Consider the following 19,997-nt stretch of genomic DNA (forward strand, 5'->3'; position numbering starts at 1 on the left):
GACATTCCATCTCTTAGCTCCAAACATTTTCTCTGATTGTCCTCCATGCCTAGAATATTCTCCTTTCTCATCTCCATCTATTGACTTCCCTGTCTTCCTTTAAAGTTGCAACTAAAATCCCATCTTCTACAGAAAGTTTTTCCCTATCCCTCTTAAGTTTAGTCTCTTCCCTCCGTCAGTTATTTCTTATTTGTCCTATATATAGCTTGTTTGTATATATTTTTTGCTGTCTCATCCATTAGATTGTAAATTCCTTGAGAGCAAGGACTCTTATTTGCCTATTTCAGTATCCCCAGGGCTTTGTAGAGTGCCTGGCGCATAGTATGCACTTAGTAAATGTTTATGGATTGATTGAATATCCTTTGATATAGCAATACCAATACTGGGCCTATGCCCCCAAGAGATCAAAAAAAGAGTAAAAATATTTTTGTACAAAATATCTGTAGCAACTCTTTTTTTCTGTAGTAGCAAAGAACTGGAAAGTGTGAGCCTACCAAGTAGGGAATGGCTGAAAAAATTATGGCATACGAATGTAACAGAATGTTTCTTGTGCTAAAAAGAAATGAAGAGACAATTTTGAAGAAAGTTGGGAAGATTTATATGAATGGATGCAGAATGAATTGACCTGAATTAGAATCAATTTATATAACCAAGATCAATTTATACTATAATATGCCATTGCAATCACAAGTAACTTTGAGAGAGATGTCTGATTTTTGAACAATGACCAACCATGGTTGAAGAGGACTGATGAGAAAGAATGCTGTCCAACTCATTCATGACAGAAAGGTAATGGACTAAATGTGCAGAATGAGACACAATTTGTACATGACCAACGAAGGAATTTGTTTTGACTATGGATATTTTCTATTAGGGATTCTGGTGGATTTTTTTCTTTTTTAGTGGGAGTGAATGGGAGGGAGAGAAAATAAAGCTTATTAGTAGAAAACAGTTAATTTAAAATATTGGTAGAATTGTTGAAGACATGGACTTTTTTGAAAAGAACACACAACATAGTACAGGTTATCAGTCTTTTATTTGTGCCATTTGAATTCATCATGTTCACAAATGAGAACTGATTTCATAAGTACCCTTCCATTTTACTCAATTTTTCAATTCTGACAAAGATGTTAGTCTGCTTTCTAACACTGGCACCCTTTGTTTAATCACAGACAGCTACAGTATTCTAAAATATTTTCTTGGGTACTGTTGAAAAAGATAGTGGGAAAATGAGAAGTCTGGAGATTAGAAAGTAGTCAAACAAATTAACTGTTTCATTAGAAATTGGCTCTTTCTTCTAAAAATTACAAAAATCTATCTATTCAGTGGAAAATACCTTACCCAGAACTAATATAAAGTCCAGAGAAGAACATCCTGTTATAAAACTTAAATTTGTCTGTTTTTAAGCAGGAACTTAAAAAATCCACCAGTCAAAAAAAGGTAACTCTGTTTGGCCAACTAAAGAATAGCACCACCTCTCTCAACAAGAGCAGAAGAGTTAAAATGGGAATAATTTGAAGTGATGACGGAAGTCTTACTTGAGACTCCCTTTGGTCACTGTGCCAGCTTCACAGGAGAAAAATACCTGTACATTTCTCCTGATATTTCTTGACCACTAAATGTCATTTTAATCTTATTCTATTCCATTAATTTCTGCCTTGTTCGCTTTCCTGTCTCCTCCACCGTGAATCCGATTTCTAAAGGTGGGAGCCTACTTGTAACACACTGCTTTCTTATTAGTGCTAAGTAGAACGGCACATCTAAAAAAAAAAAAACCCTGACAGAATTATAATCTGTTTATTTTATATTGAGGAAGTTTTATTTTAGTTGATTGTATATAAAGGCCATCTTGATTAGGTAGTGTCCTTCAAACCTTCTGATTCACCTTATTATGGGCATCTTAAGAGACAAAATTTTTATCAGATTCATGGTTCATCAGGATGAAGTAACACATATCCATCTGGCCTTTTACTTTTAGTTCACATGATGATATGGGATGGGGTCTAAATTATTACATAAGAATACAAGTGACTTGGAAGTCATATCCAGAGAATATCAATAGAGCTTGGAGGAGAAGGAAAGTATGGGCTGAATCAGAAAGGAGAAGCATAAAAGCAATATTCTCTAGTGCAATGGAGTCAAACTCAAATAGAAATGGGAGTGGGAAGCAAATTGATTTAGAAAACTACATTTTAACATTGTCTGTTTTATTGTGGTTACATTTATTTTAATATTTCCCAATCATATTTTAATTTGGCTGAACTTGGGAGTGGGGAGCTATGTAGTCCTGGGGAGGTCAGTCTTATTTCCATTTCAATACTTTTTCAGTGGTGTGGCTATCCGATAGAGATTATGTTTGTAGAAACCACTATCTAGGAGCAGGTGCAAGGTGGATTGTAACAGAATCCTGTAGCAGAATTACAAAAATCTTTCTTTTTACAAAGATCTATTTTTAAAAGTGATCAGAAACAAATAAAATGGATTCAGTGAGGTCATGCTCAAGGTCCCTGAAAAGACAAAGCATATATAATTAGGCTAAGAATTGTTTATGTGTAGGCATAATAATATAAGATCCAGATTTCATATTTTATCATGGATGGGCCAGGGAGTGAGTAGTATAGTTTATGTTGGTAGGTAATAAAGGAGAATTATGAGATAATCCTTCTAATATGGTCATAATTGGTCAGTGCACTGTGTCTGCTTTTGGTCTTTATAACTCCATTGGGAAACAGAGAATGTGAGAAAATATTCAGGAGAATTATAAAAATGATTAAGGAAGTTAAGTAGGATCTAGAGGAGCAACATGGCATATGGGATTGAGAGAAGAACTTGGAGTCAGGAGGACCTGAGTTAAAGTCCTAAACTAGCTATATGAATATTGGTAAGGTACTTAAACTCTCAGTACTTCAGATAACTCTTCTAACACTTTAAGTTGTTAAATGTGTTCAGTAAAAGGGAGATAACATTTGCAAAAAAAAAATGCTTTGTAAACCATAAAGTCTTACATAAATGTTAGTTGCAAATTGGCATTGGTGGAGTTTTCACACCAAGAATTCCTCATATGGGTTAAATCAGAAGTCTATAACAAAACCAAACCAAATCCAAGAGCAGCAAGAACATTAAAAAAAAAAATATGAAAGAATGTTCAAGAAATGGATTATTTAATTTGGAGAAGAGAAGGCTAATGGGCTATTTCATAATAGCCTTTAGCCATATGAAGGGGTTCTAGCACAAAATTTACTATTATCCTTGATCTTCATTCAGAACACAGCTAGGGTGGGAGTCAGGGTTGGGAGAGTGTGTCTAACCTGAAGCATATTTGATTTACATGAATTGTACTTCTGAAGTATTTCAACAATTCTTGAGTTCTAGGGTAGGCTACTCAAGGGAGTTATGGAATTTCCTTGTTTGAAGGTCTTTTAAAATAAAATAGTTCTCATTCATTATACTGTTCCACCAGCAGAGCAGGAGGGATGGACCAGATGGCTTCTCAATGACCTTTCTACCCACTTTTCCTAAGACAATGAATTAGTATCTGTAGTCCTTAGAGAATATTAGGGGAAAAGATTCTCTAAGGCACAAAAGCAGTAGCAAAGCTAGATCAACAAATCATGGGGACTTGAGTGTAAGAACATGGGATGAGAAGTGAAATAAGAGAAGTACACATATTTGACATCTGGCTAAATTACAGGGCAAATGGAAAATTCAAGTTCATTATAGGAAATGGACTCAAATTTCTGCTATGGGGGAATTCTACTCATCTTCATCTTTCACTTAAATGGATGTTAGAAATTGACATCCATTAAAATGGTGCCTAATCTTTCCTGAACATATCAAGAAACATGAACAAAATAGGAGATTATAATAAAGAAATGATTAAATTTACTATGAACTGGGACAGGTTATCTAGTATTGAATGTCCAAAACTCTTGGTTTAATTACTATATCTTTCTGCGTCTTTTTTCATTTAGAACTATTACTCAAATGTCATAGTAATGTTAGTCAAGGATGTAATAAAACATAACAGAAACCAGGAATGAGAATCATATTCATATCTTTTCCCAAAGCAGGGAAGCCTCATATTGGGTAATAATTAAAGGATTATGCTGTTCTCTTTAAGGTTTTCATCCACTTTATTTCCTTTCCTTTCACATAAGATATACATGTACGTGATGCAATTACGCAAAAAAAAAAAAAAAAAAAGTGGTAAAAATTATCTCTTGTTTCTTTCTGGAATTTGCTAAACAAAATCTTATAGATCCAGCTAACTAGAACAACAAACATCAAAACAAAACACAAACACAAACCCACAACAATTTGTAAAAAAAAAAAAAACAAAACACACCCTAGAACAGTTCATTAGTGCAATTAAGAATACGTACAGCCAGAGGAAAACTGTACCAAGAGAAAAAAACTCACAAAGCTACTTAAAAAAAGAGTTGAGTGGAAATTTCATATGCAGAAATAGTTAAAAACAGTATTAAAAAGATTGGTTAACAAATTCAGATTTCCAGCTCCTACAAAATTAGGCACAAAGAGCATCCTAAATGGCATTAAATGAAACACAGGAAAACGCATGATTTTGATTTCAAAACATCAACATTTTTCAGTTTATCAAAGACATACGCAACAAGGTTTTGAGAAGAAGACTCACCAAGATTTATATTTTATGTGTGTTTCACAAAAGTTTTGTCATGTTGCATAGGTCTGAAGATGATTCTTTTTTTTTTCTTTGAATCTTTGGGATACTTTCTCTGTGGATTTCTAACTAAAAAGGATGCTTAAGATAGATCAAAGTGTGTTTTTCCTCTCTCATTTAGGGACATAGATACACAGTGAAGAGGCATATTTGTCAATTATCTAATATAAACTGATACCTAAAGTATAGAGAGAGGTAGCAGCATTTGGGGCCTTTAAAACAAAACATCCTCCTCCAAAGCAAAGGTAGGCTTTCTTGGTTGGCCCAACACTGAATGCTATTCAAAAGTCTGGCCCTTAGTCCATGTGGGTGCATGATTTTATTTCTTCTGATTCATTTTTAATAATACTTTAACAAAAATTTATATTAAAATGCCCGTTTTTGCAATCTTGTTTTTTGGTTATTTGCCATAAACTGGTATTTTGTGAAATTCAAATCAACATGAAGCAAATGGATGCCCTAAACTAGAGTCTGACAGGACCATGCATAAAAAGACAAAATGAACACTTCATCTGTCAAAATCCTGTATAATTTTTTAAAAGAGTTATTTCTACTCTGTTGTGGTGGGCATTCTTTTCTCAGGGACAAGTTGGACAAGATGGTCACTGAGGTCTCTTCCAACTCTGAAATTCTGTGATTGTACAAAGCAGCACAGAATGCATCATAGGGACTGTCAATTGAAAAGGAAAGTGAGGAGACACTAGATGCAGAAACAAGGACAACATTGTCTTTGGACACCATGGCACAGTAACGGGTAGAAACACTATGTGCCTTGTAGCCCACAATCAGTTTAATATTTTGCAACACAGTGTTGCCGGAGTTATAAGAAAGAGAAAGAAGACATAGACTTGGGTGATATACCACAACTACAGGCTAAAAGTCAACCAATTGAATGTTTTTTCAAATAATTCTATATAAACCATGACCACTTTCCCTCACCACTGAATCATCCAGTTGTAATATTCAGTTTCCATGTGTGTCCCTTCTAATAAAAGGAAGAATTTCCTGAATGGAAGAGATAAAGAGTAAGGGAGTAAAGAAGAGAGCAAAATACATGAGTTTTCCTGATGCCTCTCTACCCCTTCTCCCCAATAATTAGTACACTCTACCTCTTAAAAATTATTTTGTATATACTTTGAATTTACTTATTTGTGTCCATGGTGCATCCTCCAATAGAATAAAAGCTCCTTGAGAGCAAGTGCTCTTTGAATTTCCTGTTTCTGTATCCCCAAGCCCTAGTACAGTGCCTTGCATGTAGTAGGCACTGGATAAGGATCAAATTGAATGCATACTAAAACCAAAGTCACTCAGGAACTTGGTTAATGCTTTGGCAAATCTTATTCTGGGCAATTATGACTTAATCAATCAATCAATAAGTATTTATTAAGCACCAACTATGTGCCAGGTACTGTGATAAGGTCTAGGGATACAAAGATAAAAAACAAACAAACAACAAATCAAGAGTCTGCCCTCCAGGAGCTTATATTCAAACAGGAAAGACAATACAGACATATATATGTATATACAAAGCAGATAAAAGGTAACCATTCGTGTGGGGGTATGGATGGAGTGAAAAAGGGGAAAGGCACTAGTAGCTAGGGGGCATCAGCAAAGGTCTCTTGTAGAAGATAGTGTTTGAACTTCCCTCTAGTTATAACATAGAGACACTATCTGAAAATGGAGTAGGACCTCGTAAGCAGCAGGCACATGACAGAAAGTCATGTTTTTGCTCTCAGGTAGATTTATCAAGAATTTAACGTTCTATGGAATTTCAAAGTATTATACAGGATCAGGGTAGGACTTTGTAGGATGGAAAGCTTGTTATAGAAAAAAATCTATTGAAGATTTGGAGTTCTCAAATTCACACTGTACTCAGAAAATAAAACACAGGAAAAACAGACTACCTGACAAGGCTGGTCTAGTCAGTGAGGGAAAAAAGTACAAATGTGTATTTCAGTCTCAAGACTTGAATTCCAGTAAAGTTGAGACAGCTGGAACTGTTAAGAGTCTGTAACTGCAGAGCCTTCATTCTGGAGAGTTCTTGAACCAGAATAATAAATGGAAGTTTTCTCTTTCTTTGCTTTGCTTTGTAATACACCTGGTCAATAGATAGGATGTTGCTAGCAGCACTCTGAGGGTTAAGGGCACACACAGTGAATGAGAAACATGGCAGAGAAAGATCACTGCCTGTCCTCAACCTCCTGTGAATCAACAAGTTATTTTAGTCTGAAAGGTCTACTTCATGCTCCTGTTCAACCCCCTGAGGAAATGGCATTCCTCTTTCTTCTGATGGATGGCTCTTTAGTGACACATCCTGCTGGTCATCTCTTTCTGAAAAAGAAGAGAGAGAGACGTAATTAGGATTTTTCTTTTTTAAGACTGGGTCTCCTTATTTCACTCACACTGGAAGCACTCTGGCTAGTCATACAGACCTCATCCCAGTGTGGATTAGCATGGAAGATTTTACCTGCTCTCTTCCAAACAGGGGCTGATTTACCCTTCCTTAGGCAGCCTGGGGGCCCCTCCACCATTCAGGGTTTACTAATGGTGGTTAGACTCAACTGACTTTATAGCCCACTGCAACTCAGAACTCCATTGTGTGAATTCTACCCCACCTCCCCAGCAGGTGAGGTCTACCACACTCAGGGGTACTCAGTAGTCTTAATAAAATGAACATGGCATTTATATTTGCAAGGGATTGTACCATACCTATATGCACCAATGATTTTCAGAACCAACCTCCAAGCTGCTTATCACAAAATCATAGAACTAATGATGGCAAGAATCCAAAAGCATTTAATTCAGCTCTCATTTTATAGATGAGTAAACTAAAGCCCATGGACATGAAGTGAGTAGGTCAAAGTCACCAAAGAAATAAGCATCAAAGACAGAATTTGAACCGAGTTTCTCTGTCTCTACTAGAGGGGATCTCAAACTGGGTATCTCATTGTAGTACTTCAAACCCAGCCTATTCAAAATGGGAATTTTAAAATTCTTTCTCTAAGTTTATTCCTTTTCTCATTTCTCTGTGCGTGAGGCACCGACACTGACATGGCCTCTCATAACTGAAGCTCTGGGCTTACCCTTCCTCTCTCACATGCACCAAGTGCAGTCCATGTCAACCTGGCAACAATTGTCAGATCCATCCCCTCCTCTGCACTCCCTATTCCCACTGCTGCCACTAGAGTATAGGCCCTCATGATCACCTGACTGCACTATTCCAACAGCCTGTCTATGGATGCTACTCCTACTGTCTCCATTACATTCATATACCATAATTTATTCAGCCATTCCCCAATTGATGGACATCCCCTTGACTTCCAGTTTTTGGCAACTACATAGAGTGCTGCTATAAATATTTTTGTACATGTGGGACCCTTTCCCATTTTTATGATCTCTTGGGGATATAGTCCTAGTAGCGATATTGCTGGGTCAAAGGGTATGCACATTTTTGTAGCCCTTTGGGCATAGTTCCAAATTGCTCTCCAGAATGGTTGGATGCGCTCACAGCTCCACCAACAATGAATTAGTGTTCCAACTTTCCCACATCCTCTCCAGCATTTATCATTTTCTTGTTCTGTCATGTTTGCCAATCTTATAGGTGTGATGTGGTACCTCAGAGTTGTTTTGATTTGCATCTCTCTAACCAATAGTGATTTAGAGCATTTTTTCATATGATTATAGATAGCTTTAATTTCTTCCTCTGCAAATTGCCTGTTCATATCCTTTGACCATTTATCAATTGGGGAATGACTTGTATGATTATACATTTGGATCAGTTCTCTATATATTCTAGAAATGAGGCCTTTATCCCAGAGCTTAGCTGTAAAAATTCTTTCCCAATTTACTACATCCCTCCGGATTTTGGTTGCATTGGGTTTGGTTGTGCAAAAACTTCTCAGTTTAGGTACCACATCACACCTATAAGATTGGCAAACATGACAGAACAAGAAAATGATAAATGCTGGAGAGGATGTGGGAGAGTTGGAACACTAATTCATTGTTGGTGGAGCTGTGAGCGCATCCAACCATTCTGGAGAGCAATTTGGAACTATGCCCAAAGGGCTACAAAAATGTGCATACCCTTTGACCCAGCAATATCGCTACTAGGACTATATCCCCAAGAGATCATAAAAATGGGAAAGGGTCCCACATGTACAAAAATATTTATAGCAGCACTCTATGTAGTTGCCAAAAACTGGAAGTCAAGGGGATGTCCATCAATTGGGGAATGGCTGAATAAATTATGGTATATGAATGTAATGGAGTACTATTGTGCCATAAGAAATGATGAACAAGAAGACTTCAGAGAGGCCTGGAAGGACTTATATGACCTGATGCTGAGTGAAAGGAGCAGAACCAGGAGAACTTTATGCACAGCAACAACCACAGTGTGTGAGAGTTTTTTCTGGTAGACCTAGATTTTTGTAATAACACAAGAACTTCTGAAAAAAAAAAAAAATCCCAATGGTGGACCTCAAGGCAAAAAGCCTTCCACACTCAGAGAGAGAAATATGGAAGTCACTCACATAATGTAGCAGATCATGTTTGTGTATGTGTATCTGTTTGTGTATCATGTTCTGATTTGTTATACGGATTCTTTCATTTATCTTAGTCTGACTACACAGCATGACGATAGTGAAAATATACTCAATAGGAAAGTTTATGTAGAATCTATACAGAATTGTATGCAGTCATGGGGAGGGAGGGAGGTAGTGGGGGGTGGGTGGGGAGGGATAAAATCGCAATTGTATGGCAGTGATTGTTAAACATTAAAAAAAAATAAAAAAATTAATTAAAAAAAAAAAACTTCTCAGTTTAATGTAATCAAAGTTATCCATTTTGCATTTCATAATGCTTTCTATCTCTCCTTTAGTAAAGAATTCTTCCCTTCTCCATAGATCTGATAAATACACTATTCCTTGCTTCTCCAGTTTATTCATGGTATCAATCTTTATACCTAAATCATGTACCCATTTGGACTTTATTCTTGTGTACGGTGTCAGGTATGGGTCTATGCCTAATTTCTGCCACACTGTTATCCAGTTTTCCCAGCAATTTTTGTCAAACAATGAGTTCTTATCCCAGAAGCTGGGGTCTTTGGGTTTATCAAACAGAAGGTTGCTATATTCCTTGCCTACTGCATCTTGAGTGCCAAGTCTATTCCACTTGTCTACCTCTCTGTTTCTTAGCCAATACCAAGTGGTTTTGATAATTGCTGCTTTATAGCACAGTTTGAGGTCTGGTAGCGCTAGGCCACCTTCCCAAGCATTTCTTTTCAGTAGTCCCTTTGATATTCTGGACCTTTTGTTTTTCCAAATGAATTTTGATATTATTTTGTCCAGCTCTAGAAAGTAATTGTCTGATAGTTTAATTGGTATGGCACTAAATAAGTATATTAATTTGGGTAGAATTGTCTACTGTCTCTCCTTGCCTGAAATCATGTTCCAAATGATTGCCATAATAACCTTTTCTACCACTACCAGGCTTTCCAGCTATAATTCACATTACTCCCCGACAATGCTCTAGTCAAATTAGATGACTGATTATTGCTCGCTGTGCCAGCATACCTTGCTTTCCTGTGTGTTTGTATCTTTGTACATGCTGTGCCCTATGCTTAACATGTCTTCCCTCTTTCTTTTTAATTTAATTTTTATTCAACAAATAAAGGTTCTTATACAATTTTTGAAGCCTATCTCAAAATGACTGCTTCTATCAATTGTTCCCTGATCCCCCTTAGAGTTTACATAACAATATATTTTTCAATGCACTAACATACTGAACTTGTGCATGCACTGATATTGAGTATTAAGAGTGATGTTTGCTTATCAATGGAATAGTCTCCATGAAGGCAGGAGGGGGTATGGTACAGTGGGAAGAGTACAGACTCCAGAGTCACAGGATAAATAAAATATCTAATCCTGCTTCTGATACATATTACCCATTGACCTTGGATAAGTTACTTGGATAAGTCACCCAGAGACTCTCTGGGTTTCAGGTTCCTCATTTGTAAAATGAGGGACTTGGACTAGATCAGTCAACCAATCAACATTTAGTAAGCACCTACTATGTGCCAGGGTGTCTGAAGTCCCCTTTTGCTCTATATCTATGACCTTATGATTATGTCTTACCTAGTTTTACAGATTTGAGTACCTAGGACAATTCTACACAGAATAGGTACATAATCAGTGTTCGTTGAATGAATGAACAAACAAACAAATGATTTCCACATCTCGTTAAACCACTGGAAACTGCAATGACCAAAATTCACTGCACTCCTCTTTAGTCTTTGAGGCAGACAATACTATCTGCTATCTTTATTTCTGAGGAAGGGAGGGAACAATATTAATTATATACATATATATGTATATATAGATATAACACAATTATATCCATATATACTATTATAGTATACTATACATATACACTACATAACATATTATACATAAATATAATTAATATACATTATATCTGCTAAGACAGGCATACCTGATGCCAAGTACCTGAATCAAGACAAACCTTAATTGCCTCAAGATATAAAGCAGGAAATGGTTGAAAAAATATGGGATAATTGTACATATGAAACCTATATTTGATTACTTATTGTCTCTGGGAAGAGGAAGCAACAGAATTTGGAACTTAGAACTTTAAATAAAAAATGGTTTTTGGAAGGAGTCAAGATAGTGGAGTAGAAGCAGGGACCTGCATGAGCTCTACCCCTAAAACCCTCAAAATACCTGTAAAAATTACTCTAAACAAACTCTGGAGCAGCAGAAGCCACAAAATGACAGAGTGAAACAGACTTCCAGCCCAAGAGAATCTGGAAGGCTGACAAGAAAAGTCTATTGTAGTGGCTCAGAGCAGAGCATGGGTTGCACCAGCACAGATGGGACTGGAGCAGGTCTCAGAGCACTGAATCACTGGTGAGCTTATCAAACCACAAATTGCTAAAGACAGCTTCAAAGGTCAGTGGGAAAGCTCTCTCACCTGGGTGGAGTCCAGCACTCAGTGTCAGGGCAGGGGCAGCCACTGCTGTAGCAGGGTGAGGGAATGGAGTGGCTGATCTGGGTTCCAGTCACAGGAAGTGATCCCAGGCAAGGAGGAATGCTGGCATGGAGGAGCTGGTTGGGGCTGGGGAAAGGGAATCCTACTCACAGATTCAGGGCACAAAAGAGTGCTTGTGGTTGCTCACAGACCAAAGTGCAGGCCACTTTGGAGGAACTGAGAATTTACAGGTCCCTAGATATATCTCTGAAAACAGCTGCAAAAATCCCTGAAACTTGTGGCAGTACATCTTGCCCTTAACAAAGAGCTCAGAGGTCAAGTAATTGGCTGGGAAAATGACCAAAAGGGGAAGGGGGAATAAGACTATAGAAGGTTACTTTCTTGATGAAAAGGTATTTTCTTACAATGAGGAAGATCAAAATATCCAACCAGAAGAAGGCAAGGAGGCCAAGGCTCCTACATCCAAAGCCTCCAAGAAAAATATGAATTGAGCTCAGACCATGGAAGAGCTCAAGAAGGATTCTGAAAATCAAGTAAGAGAAGTAGAGGAAAAATTGGGAAGAGAAATGAGAGTGATTCAAGAAAATCATGAAAAATGAGTCAACATCTTGTGAAAGGAGACCCAAAAAATGCTGAAGAAAATAACACTTTTAAAAATAGACTAACTCAAATGGCAAAAGAGGTCCAAAAAGCCAAAGAGGAGAAGAATGCCTTAAAAAGAAGAACTGGCCAAATGGAAAAGGAGGTCCAAAAGCTCATTGAAGAAAATAATTCTTTCAAAATTAGAATGGAGCAAATGGAAGCTAACGACTTTATGAGAAATCAAGAAATTGTGAAACAAAATCCAAAAGAAAAAATAGAAGACAATGTGAAGTATCTCATTGGAAAAAAACTGACTTCAAAAATATATCCAATAGAGATAATTTGAAAATTACTGGACTACTTGAAAACCATGATCAAAAGAGCCTAGACATCATCTTTCATGAAATTATCAAGGAAAACTTCCCTGATATTCTCGAACCAGAGGGTAAAATAGAAATGGAAATTGATCAACTCCTAAAAGAGATCTTAAAAGAAAAACTTCTAAGCATGTTGTAGCCAAATTCCAGAGTTCCTAGGTTAGGGAGAGAATATTATAAGCAGCCAGAAAAAAACAATTCAAGTATTGTGGAAACACAGTATAACATAGGATTTAGCAGCTTCTACACTAAGACATCAGAGGCCTTGGAATATGATATTTCAGAGGTCAAAGGAACTAGGATTAAAACCAAGAATCACCGATTCAGCAAAAATGAGTATAATACTTCAGGGAAAATAAATGAAATTTTGATAAAATAGAGGACTTCCAAGCATTCTTGTCGAAAAGATGAGAGCTGAATAGAAAGTTTGACTTTCAAATACAAGAATCAAGAGAAACACAAAAAGGTAAACCGGAAAGAGAAGCTATAAGGGACTCATTAAAGTTGAACTGTTTACATTCCTACATGGAAGGATGACATTTGTAACTCATGAGACCTTTCTTATTATTAGTGTAGTCAGAGGGAATATACATGTGTGTATGTGTATATTACATATATGTAGGTATATGTGTATGCTTGTGTGTATTTATGTATATGTAGAGAGACAGAGGGCACAAGGTGAGTTGAATATGAAGGAAGGATACCTAAAAAAATAAAATCAAGTGTTGAGAGGAATGTACTGGGAGAAAGAGAAAAGGAGAGGTAGAAAGCAGTAAACCATCTCACATAAAAGAGGTAAGAAAGAGCTTTTACAATGAAGGGCAAGAGGAGGGAGGGGAGAAGGAATAAATACGCCTTACTCTCATTGAATTTGCCTTAAGGAGGGGATAACACATTCAATTGAGTATGGAAATGTATCTTAACCTGCAGGAAGGCAGAGGGGAAGGGGATAGGAGAAGAAGGGTAACGGAAGGGATGGTAGATTGGTAATAGAAGGGAAGGGGTAATCAGAAGCAAACACTATTGTGGGAGGACAGATCAAGGGAGAGAATGGAGGGCAGGACAGGATAGAGGGAAATGTGGTTAATCTTTCTCAACGTGACTGTTATGGAAGTGTTTTGCATGTCTACACAAATATGACCTATGTCAAATTGCTTGCTTTCTCAATGAGGGTGAGTGGGGAGGGAGGATGGGAGAGGATGTGAAACTCAAAGCTTTAAAAATGAATGTTAAAAATTGTTTTTGCACGCACCTGGGAAATAAATCATACAGGCAATAGGGTATAGATATCTATCTTGCCCTACAGGAAAATAGAGGGGAGGGAGATAGGACAAGGGGGGAGTGATAGAAGGGGGTGATAGAAGGGAGGGCAGATTGGGGAAAGGCGTGGTTGGGGTGCATGCTGTCTTGGGGCTGTGGGAGGGGAGAGATGGGGAGAAAATTTAGAATTCAAAATCTTGTGGAAATGAATGTTGCAAGCTGAAAATAAATTACATTAAAAAATAAAAAATTTAAAAATTTTTTAAAATTTTAAAACTTGGAAAAAATAAAGGGCATCTTCAGAGAAACATACAAGAAAAAAGATGGTCTGATTAGGTAGCAAAAGCAAGAAACAGAAAGCCTCCTCCTTTGTCCTCATGGTATCCACATGATAGCAAGGGAATCCAAAGGAAGCCCCCAGGAATCTGGGTGGATACTGTGGGTTAGATTTATAGGATAGTATGGCATACTAGCATCATATGGGCAGAACTTTCATGGATTATGTTCTATATTGTTGGGGGTGCCCACACTGACAAGATCCTAGATCCTTGGAAGCAATGGAGTATAAACCATTCCAATCCATGCCCATATTCATTTATATGCCCACAGGAAAATGAGAATTCATTTACCTGATTCAGATCCATCCTAAATCAGAATCTGGTTAATATGTGAGCTACACTCTACTGCTTGTTTCTCTTCAGATTCCATTTTGACAGAACATCCTTTTGTCCACTAAGACAGATATTTTCTTATAATGTGGAATTAGGGAGCTATGGGAAGAGTATGAGGAGCAATGAAAAGCAAAGAAGTAATATCCATCTGTGCTGCTGAATAACTGAACAGCTGAACAGTTAGCCTAACTCTAAAAATTATTTGCAATAGGTCAATGTTTCTACATATGCATTCATAGCTTGTACAACACACATATATTCAAATGAATTTGATTGACCTGAATTGTGGCCAATGAGATTCAAGTTAAAATGAGCCCTTAGCAATGACCTAGTCTAGTTTGCTGTGGGGCCGGCTACGTGGAGCACTGGGTCTGGAGTCAGGAGAACTTGAGTCCAAATCCAGCTTCAGGCACTTACTATCTTTGTGATCCTGGGGAAGTCACTTTATCCTGTTTGTCTCAGTTTCCTCATCTGTAAAATGAGCTGAAGGAAATGGCAAACCATTCCGGTATTTTTGCCAAGAAAACTTCAAATGGGGTTATGAAGAGTTAGATTCAACTGAAAAAAATGGCTGAAGAATAACAAAGTCTAGGTTAAGTGACTTGTCCAAGGTCACATAAGAAATAGGATCAAAGATATAGAGTTTGAAGGGATACCTAAGGACTATTTATGGCCAAACTCCATATTTTATAGATAAACAAACTGAGGCATAGGGAGATTAAGTGATTTATCCAAGGTAACATAGGAAGTAGAATTTGAATTAAGATCCTCTGATTCTGGAGCTGGTGAGTACCAAAAGGTACTGAATGCATTCTTTTTAAAAAATTTTATCAGGGAGGAGCCAAGATGGCAGAGTAGAAAGATACACATAAGCTTAGCTCTTACCCCACAGCCCATAAAATATCTATAAAGAAGAACTCTCAACAAATTCTGGAGCACCAGAAACCATAGAACAACGGAGTGGAGAAGATTTCCATCCCAGAGAGACCTGAAACACAGAAGGGAAAGGTCTGTGGAGCACCAGACCTGGAGCAGAGGCCAGCCCTGCCTTGGCCACGAGGCACTGAGAGGAGCAGATCCGAGCAGGCTTCACGGACAGAATCTCCAGCAGCAGCACAGATCCCTCAAACCACAGGCACTAAAGGTCAGTGAGAGGGTCTTTTCGGCTGTCCGAGAGGGGAGCGGGGTGTCCCCCAAACTCAGGTCCCCTCAGGAGACAGCAGCAGAGGCGGCAGCAGAGGGGGGCTCCCAAAGCAGGCAGTAAACCACATCTGTTGAAGGTCTCCTCATAAACCCCTTGAGGGAATTAAGCTCTGTGTGGTGGCCCTGCCCCGCCCGCCCCCCCCCCCCCCCCCCCCCCCCCCCGCCTGAGCAGCTGAACTTAATCTCACACTGAATAGCAGCCCCACCTCCACCAAAAGCCCCTAAGGCTTGGGAGCAGCTCATTTGAATCAGCCCCCAAGTGCTGGCTGGGCAGAACTGAAGGGAAGGTGGTTGTGGAGAGGAAACTCAGAAGTCAAGTAACTGGCTGGGAAAATGCCCAAAAAGAGAGAAAAAGAATAAGACCATAGAAGGTTACTTTCTTGGGGAACAGATGTCTCCCCACATCCTTTCAGATGAGGAAGAACAAGGCATACTGTCAGAGGAAGTCAAGGCCTCTGCCTCCAAAGGGAACTTAAAATGGACTCAGGTAATAGGAGACCTTAAAAAACAAGTTAGCAGCTTACTAAAGGAGAACCAAAAAATGCTGAGGAAAATAACAGCTTTAAAAAGAGGCTAAAATCAATTGGAAAAAGAGGTCCAAAAAGCCAATGAGGAGAAGGAGGTTTTAAAAAGTAGAATTACCCAAATGGAGGAGAAGGTTCAAAAGCTCACTGAAGAAAATAACTCGTTGAAAGAGAGAATTGAGTTTGGGGAAATGAATGACTATGAGTGAAACAAAGAAGTTAGTAAACAAAACTAAAAATTTGCAAAAAATAGAAGATAAGGTGAAACAACTCATTGGAAAAACAACTGACCTGGAAAACAGATCCAGGAGAAATAATTTAAAAATTATGGGACTACCTGAAAGCCATGGTCAAAAAAAGAGCCTAGACATTATCTTCCATGAAATTATCAAGGAAAACTGCCCTGATGTTATAGAATCAGAGGGCAAAATGGATATTGAAAGAATTCATCGATCACCTCCTGAAAGAAACCTGAACAGAAAAACTCCTAGGAATATTGTGGCCAAATTTCAGAGTTCCCAGATCAAGGAGAAAATACTGCAAGCAGCTAGAAAGAAACAATTTGAGTACTGTGGAAATACAATCAGGATAATATAGGATCAGGCAGCTTCAACATGAAGGGATTGAAAGGCTTGGAGTGAGATATTTCAGAAGTCAAAGGAATTGGGACTGAAGCCAAGAATCACCTACCCAGCAAATCTGAATATAATACTTCAGGGAAAAAATGGTCATTCAGTGATATAGTCAAATTTCAAGATTTCATGTTGAGGAAAAGACTGGAACTGTATTTAAAAATTTGAGTTCCCAAGACAAGAATCAAGAGAAGCATGAAAAAGTAAACAGAAAAGAAAAATCATGAAAGACTCTCTAAAGCTGAACTGTTTACATCACTACATGGAAAGAAAATATTTTTAACTCTTGAATCTTTTCTCAGTATTTGGGTAGTTGGAGAGATTGTACATACACACACACACACACATACACATAGATAGATAGAGAGTACAGGGTGTGTTATATCAGAAGAGATGATATCCACATACACACAAAATAAATAAAATAAAAATTAAGGGGTGAAGAAGGAAAATTCCAGGAAGAGAAAGGGAGTAATGGAATGGGGCAGGCTATAACTCATAAAAGAGATAAGAAAAATCTTATTCAATGGAGGAGATAAGGGAGAAGGAGAGAGGAGGAAAAATAAAGCTATTCTACCCATGTGTGGTTGAAGGAGGGAATAACATGCTCACTAAATTTGATATGAAAATTTATATACACCACAGGAAAGGAGGAGAGGAAGCGAGAAGTGGATTGAGGAGAATGTTAGAAGGGAGGGCAAATGGGAGAAGGGAGTCACTAGAAATAAACACTTTCGAGAAGGGACAAGGTCAATTGTAGGGGAGGAAAATAAGGGGGGATAGGGTAGGTCAGAAGGCAACATAATTAGTATTACACAACATGATTGCTATGGAAGTCTTTTGCAAAACAACACATATTTAGTCTGTATTGAATTGCTTCCCTTCTCAGTAGGGCTGGGGAAGGAGGGAGGAGGGAGAAGTTGGAATTCAAAGTATTAGAAACGAATGTTGAGAATTTTTATTGCATATAATCGGGAAATAAGAACTACAGGGATACGGGTATGGAAATTCATCTTGCCCTGCAAGAAAAGAGAGAAGATGGGGATAGGACAGGGGTGGGGCGTGATGGAGGGGAGGGTACATTGAGGGAAGGAGTAATCACAATGCAAGGTATTAGGAAGCAGGGGGGAGGGGAGGGATGGGGAGAAAAATTGGACATGTTACAAAGTGAGGTAAAAGCAATCAGCATTAAAACAAGAGACTGAATTAATTACTGAGAATAAATCAATGACATCTTTAGTTTGGAGAAAAGAATTTCAGTCTAACTTTCCTAGAGGAAGGTAACCTCAGGTAAAATTTGGCATTGATGGAAAAGTCAAGGTTTTAATGGTAAATTTGATTTTATGATTGCCATTTAATCAGGAACTAGAACAGGTATAGAAAGGCATGTAAGCCACTTAAGACCTGCCTCAAAAGATGTTCCTTAGCCAAAGTGAAACTATAATCATATTTGAAACCTGGTTATTAGAACTTACCATTTTTAGATGTTATGGGACTATTAAGTGACTGTTCTTCTGAATCTAACTCCAGGTATGGGTAGCAAGAAAGGCGATCTAAGCCTCCAATACATGATGGCAGTAAGCTGATGAGATGCTGGTATGAACTGCATAAGGCGATCTCAAGGGAAGGGTGGGAGAGCAGCTGTTCAGCATGGGTTGAGATGGGATTCTCCTGACACAATTTCCCCACTGATACCTGGCAGACTTTAAGCCTGACTGGATGCAAGTAGATAATCTAATCCTGCCTGGAATTGACATAAAGTTGGGGTGTACCCCTGCAATGTCCTTACTATTGGTGGCAATTTCCTATAGACAAAAGGTTTGTAAGCTTAATACCAGATCTATTCAATTACAGATTATTGGTAGGGGAACATCTGAGGTTGTCTAAAATGAAGTTATTAGGCATAGCACTTTAGACCAACAACAATAAGTTAGGGTCCTTTAATTCTTAGTAATACTGTGGAGACAATTAGGTCAAGACCTTGTGCAGTTAGCAACAGAAATATTATTTGTGTCTCAGTTGGTTAATGTTTAAAAAAAATTTCTTTTGTGGTCCATATTGTAAATGCTTTAAAACGAAGTATCACCTGTCCAAAAGTTGGAATTGCTTTATTGGTTATAAATTGTGTTAAAAATAAAAAAAAAAATAAAAAATTTTTATCACCGTTACCTTCAACAAACATGAATATTTCATACACAAACCACAGAAAAAAGGTCTGTAAGGGAAATCATTATTCTCCCATATGCACAGCTTGTTTATCTTTTGAAGAATCTATTAGATTCAACATGATAGTATACACTGCTCTGCCTGTCTTTCTGTGAATTTTTCTTCTCTGTCTTGTATATTTCTTTAAAGCTTCATTAACTTTCCTTTTTATTTTCCCCTCTCTGTTTTGCATCACTGTCCTTAGCCATCCACATAACTCACTTCACCTCTTCTTTTAAAAAAAGCCCTTCTTTCTAAACAAATACATAGTCAAGCAAAACAAATTCATACATTGGACATATATGAAAATTTATCTGAAAATATATGTCTCATTGTCCATCACTAGTTTATTTTTATTAAGCACTGTTTGTTAAGAAGTGGAATATATTTTTTTCTGAATTCATATCCAGCTTCAGATACTTACCAACTGTGTGACCCTAGGCAAGTCACTTAACCTCTGTCTGCTTCAGTTCCCTCATTTGTATAATTGGAATAATAATAGCATGTACCTGCTTGGGCTGTTGTGAGGATAAAATAACTAAAATTTGTACAGTGTTTAACAGATCTTAAAGCAATATATATGTATTTTTATACATGCAATATATTTGTATATAAAACAATACATATATGTGTGTGTGTATGGGTTTTTGTTTGTTTGCTCAGTTGCAATCACGTCTGTTTGTGCTGTGTCCCCATCTGGGGCTTTCTTGCCAATATAGATAATGGAGTCGTTCACTATTTCCTTTTACTGATGAGGAAACCAAGATAAACGGGGTTAACTGACTTGTTTCTGGTCACAGAGGCCAGACTTGAACTCAAGAAGATGATCTACTGCAGTA

General features: G+C 37.7%; 1 protein-coding gene across 10 annotated transcripts in view; it reads right to left on the bottom strand.

Moving 5' to 3' along the window:
• Positions 1-1,017: 1,017 nt before the first annotated feature.
• The window catches only part of MOB3B (MOB kinase activator 3B), a 351,484-nt gene continuing 332,504 nt past the window's right edge, over positions 1,018-19,997 (bottom strand). For all 10 annotated transcript variants that reach the window (XM_072612554.1, XM_072612591.1, XM_072612578.1 and 7 more), the window contains one exon: positions 1,018-7,030. In XM_072612554.1, the coding sequence (XP_072468655.1) occupies positions 7,001-7,030 (30 nt within the window). In that variant the 3' untranslated portion in view covers positions 1,018-7,000. The remainder of the gene's footprint in view (positions 7,031-19,997) is intronic.

Source organism: Notamacropus eugenii, chromosome 1, assembly GCF_028372415.1.
Source record: "Notamacropus eugenii isolate mMacEug1 chromosome 1, mMacEug1.pri_v2, whole genome shotgun sequence".
NCBI lineage: Eukaryota > Metazoa > Chordata > Mammalia > Diprotodontia > Macropodidae > Notamacropus > Notamacropus eugenii.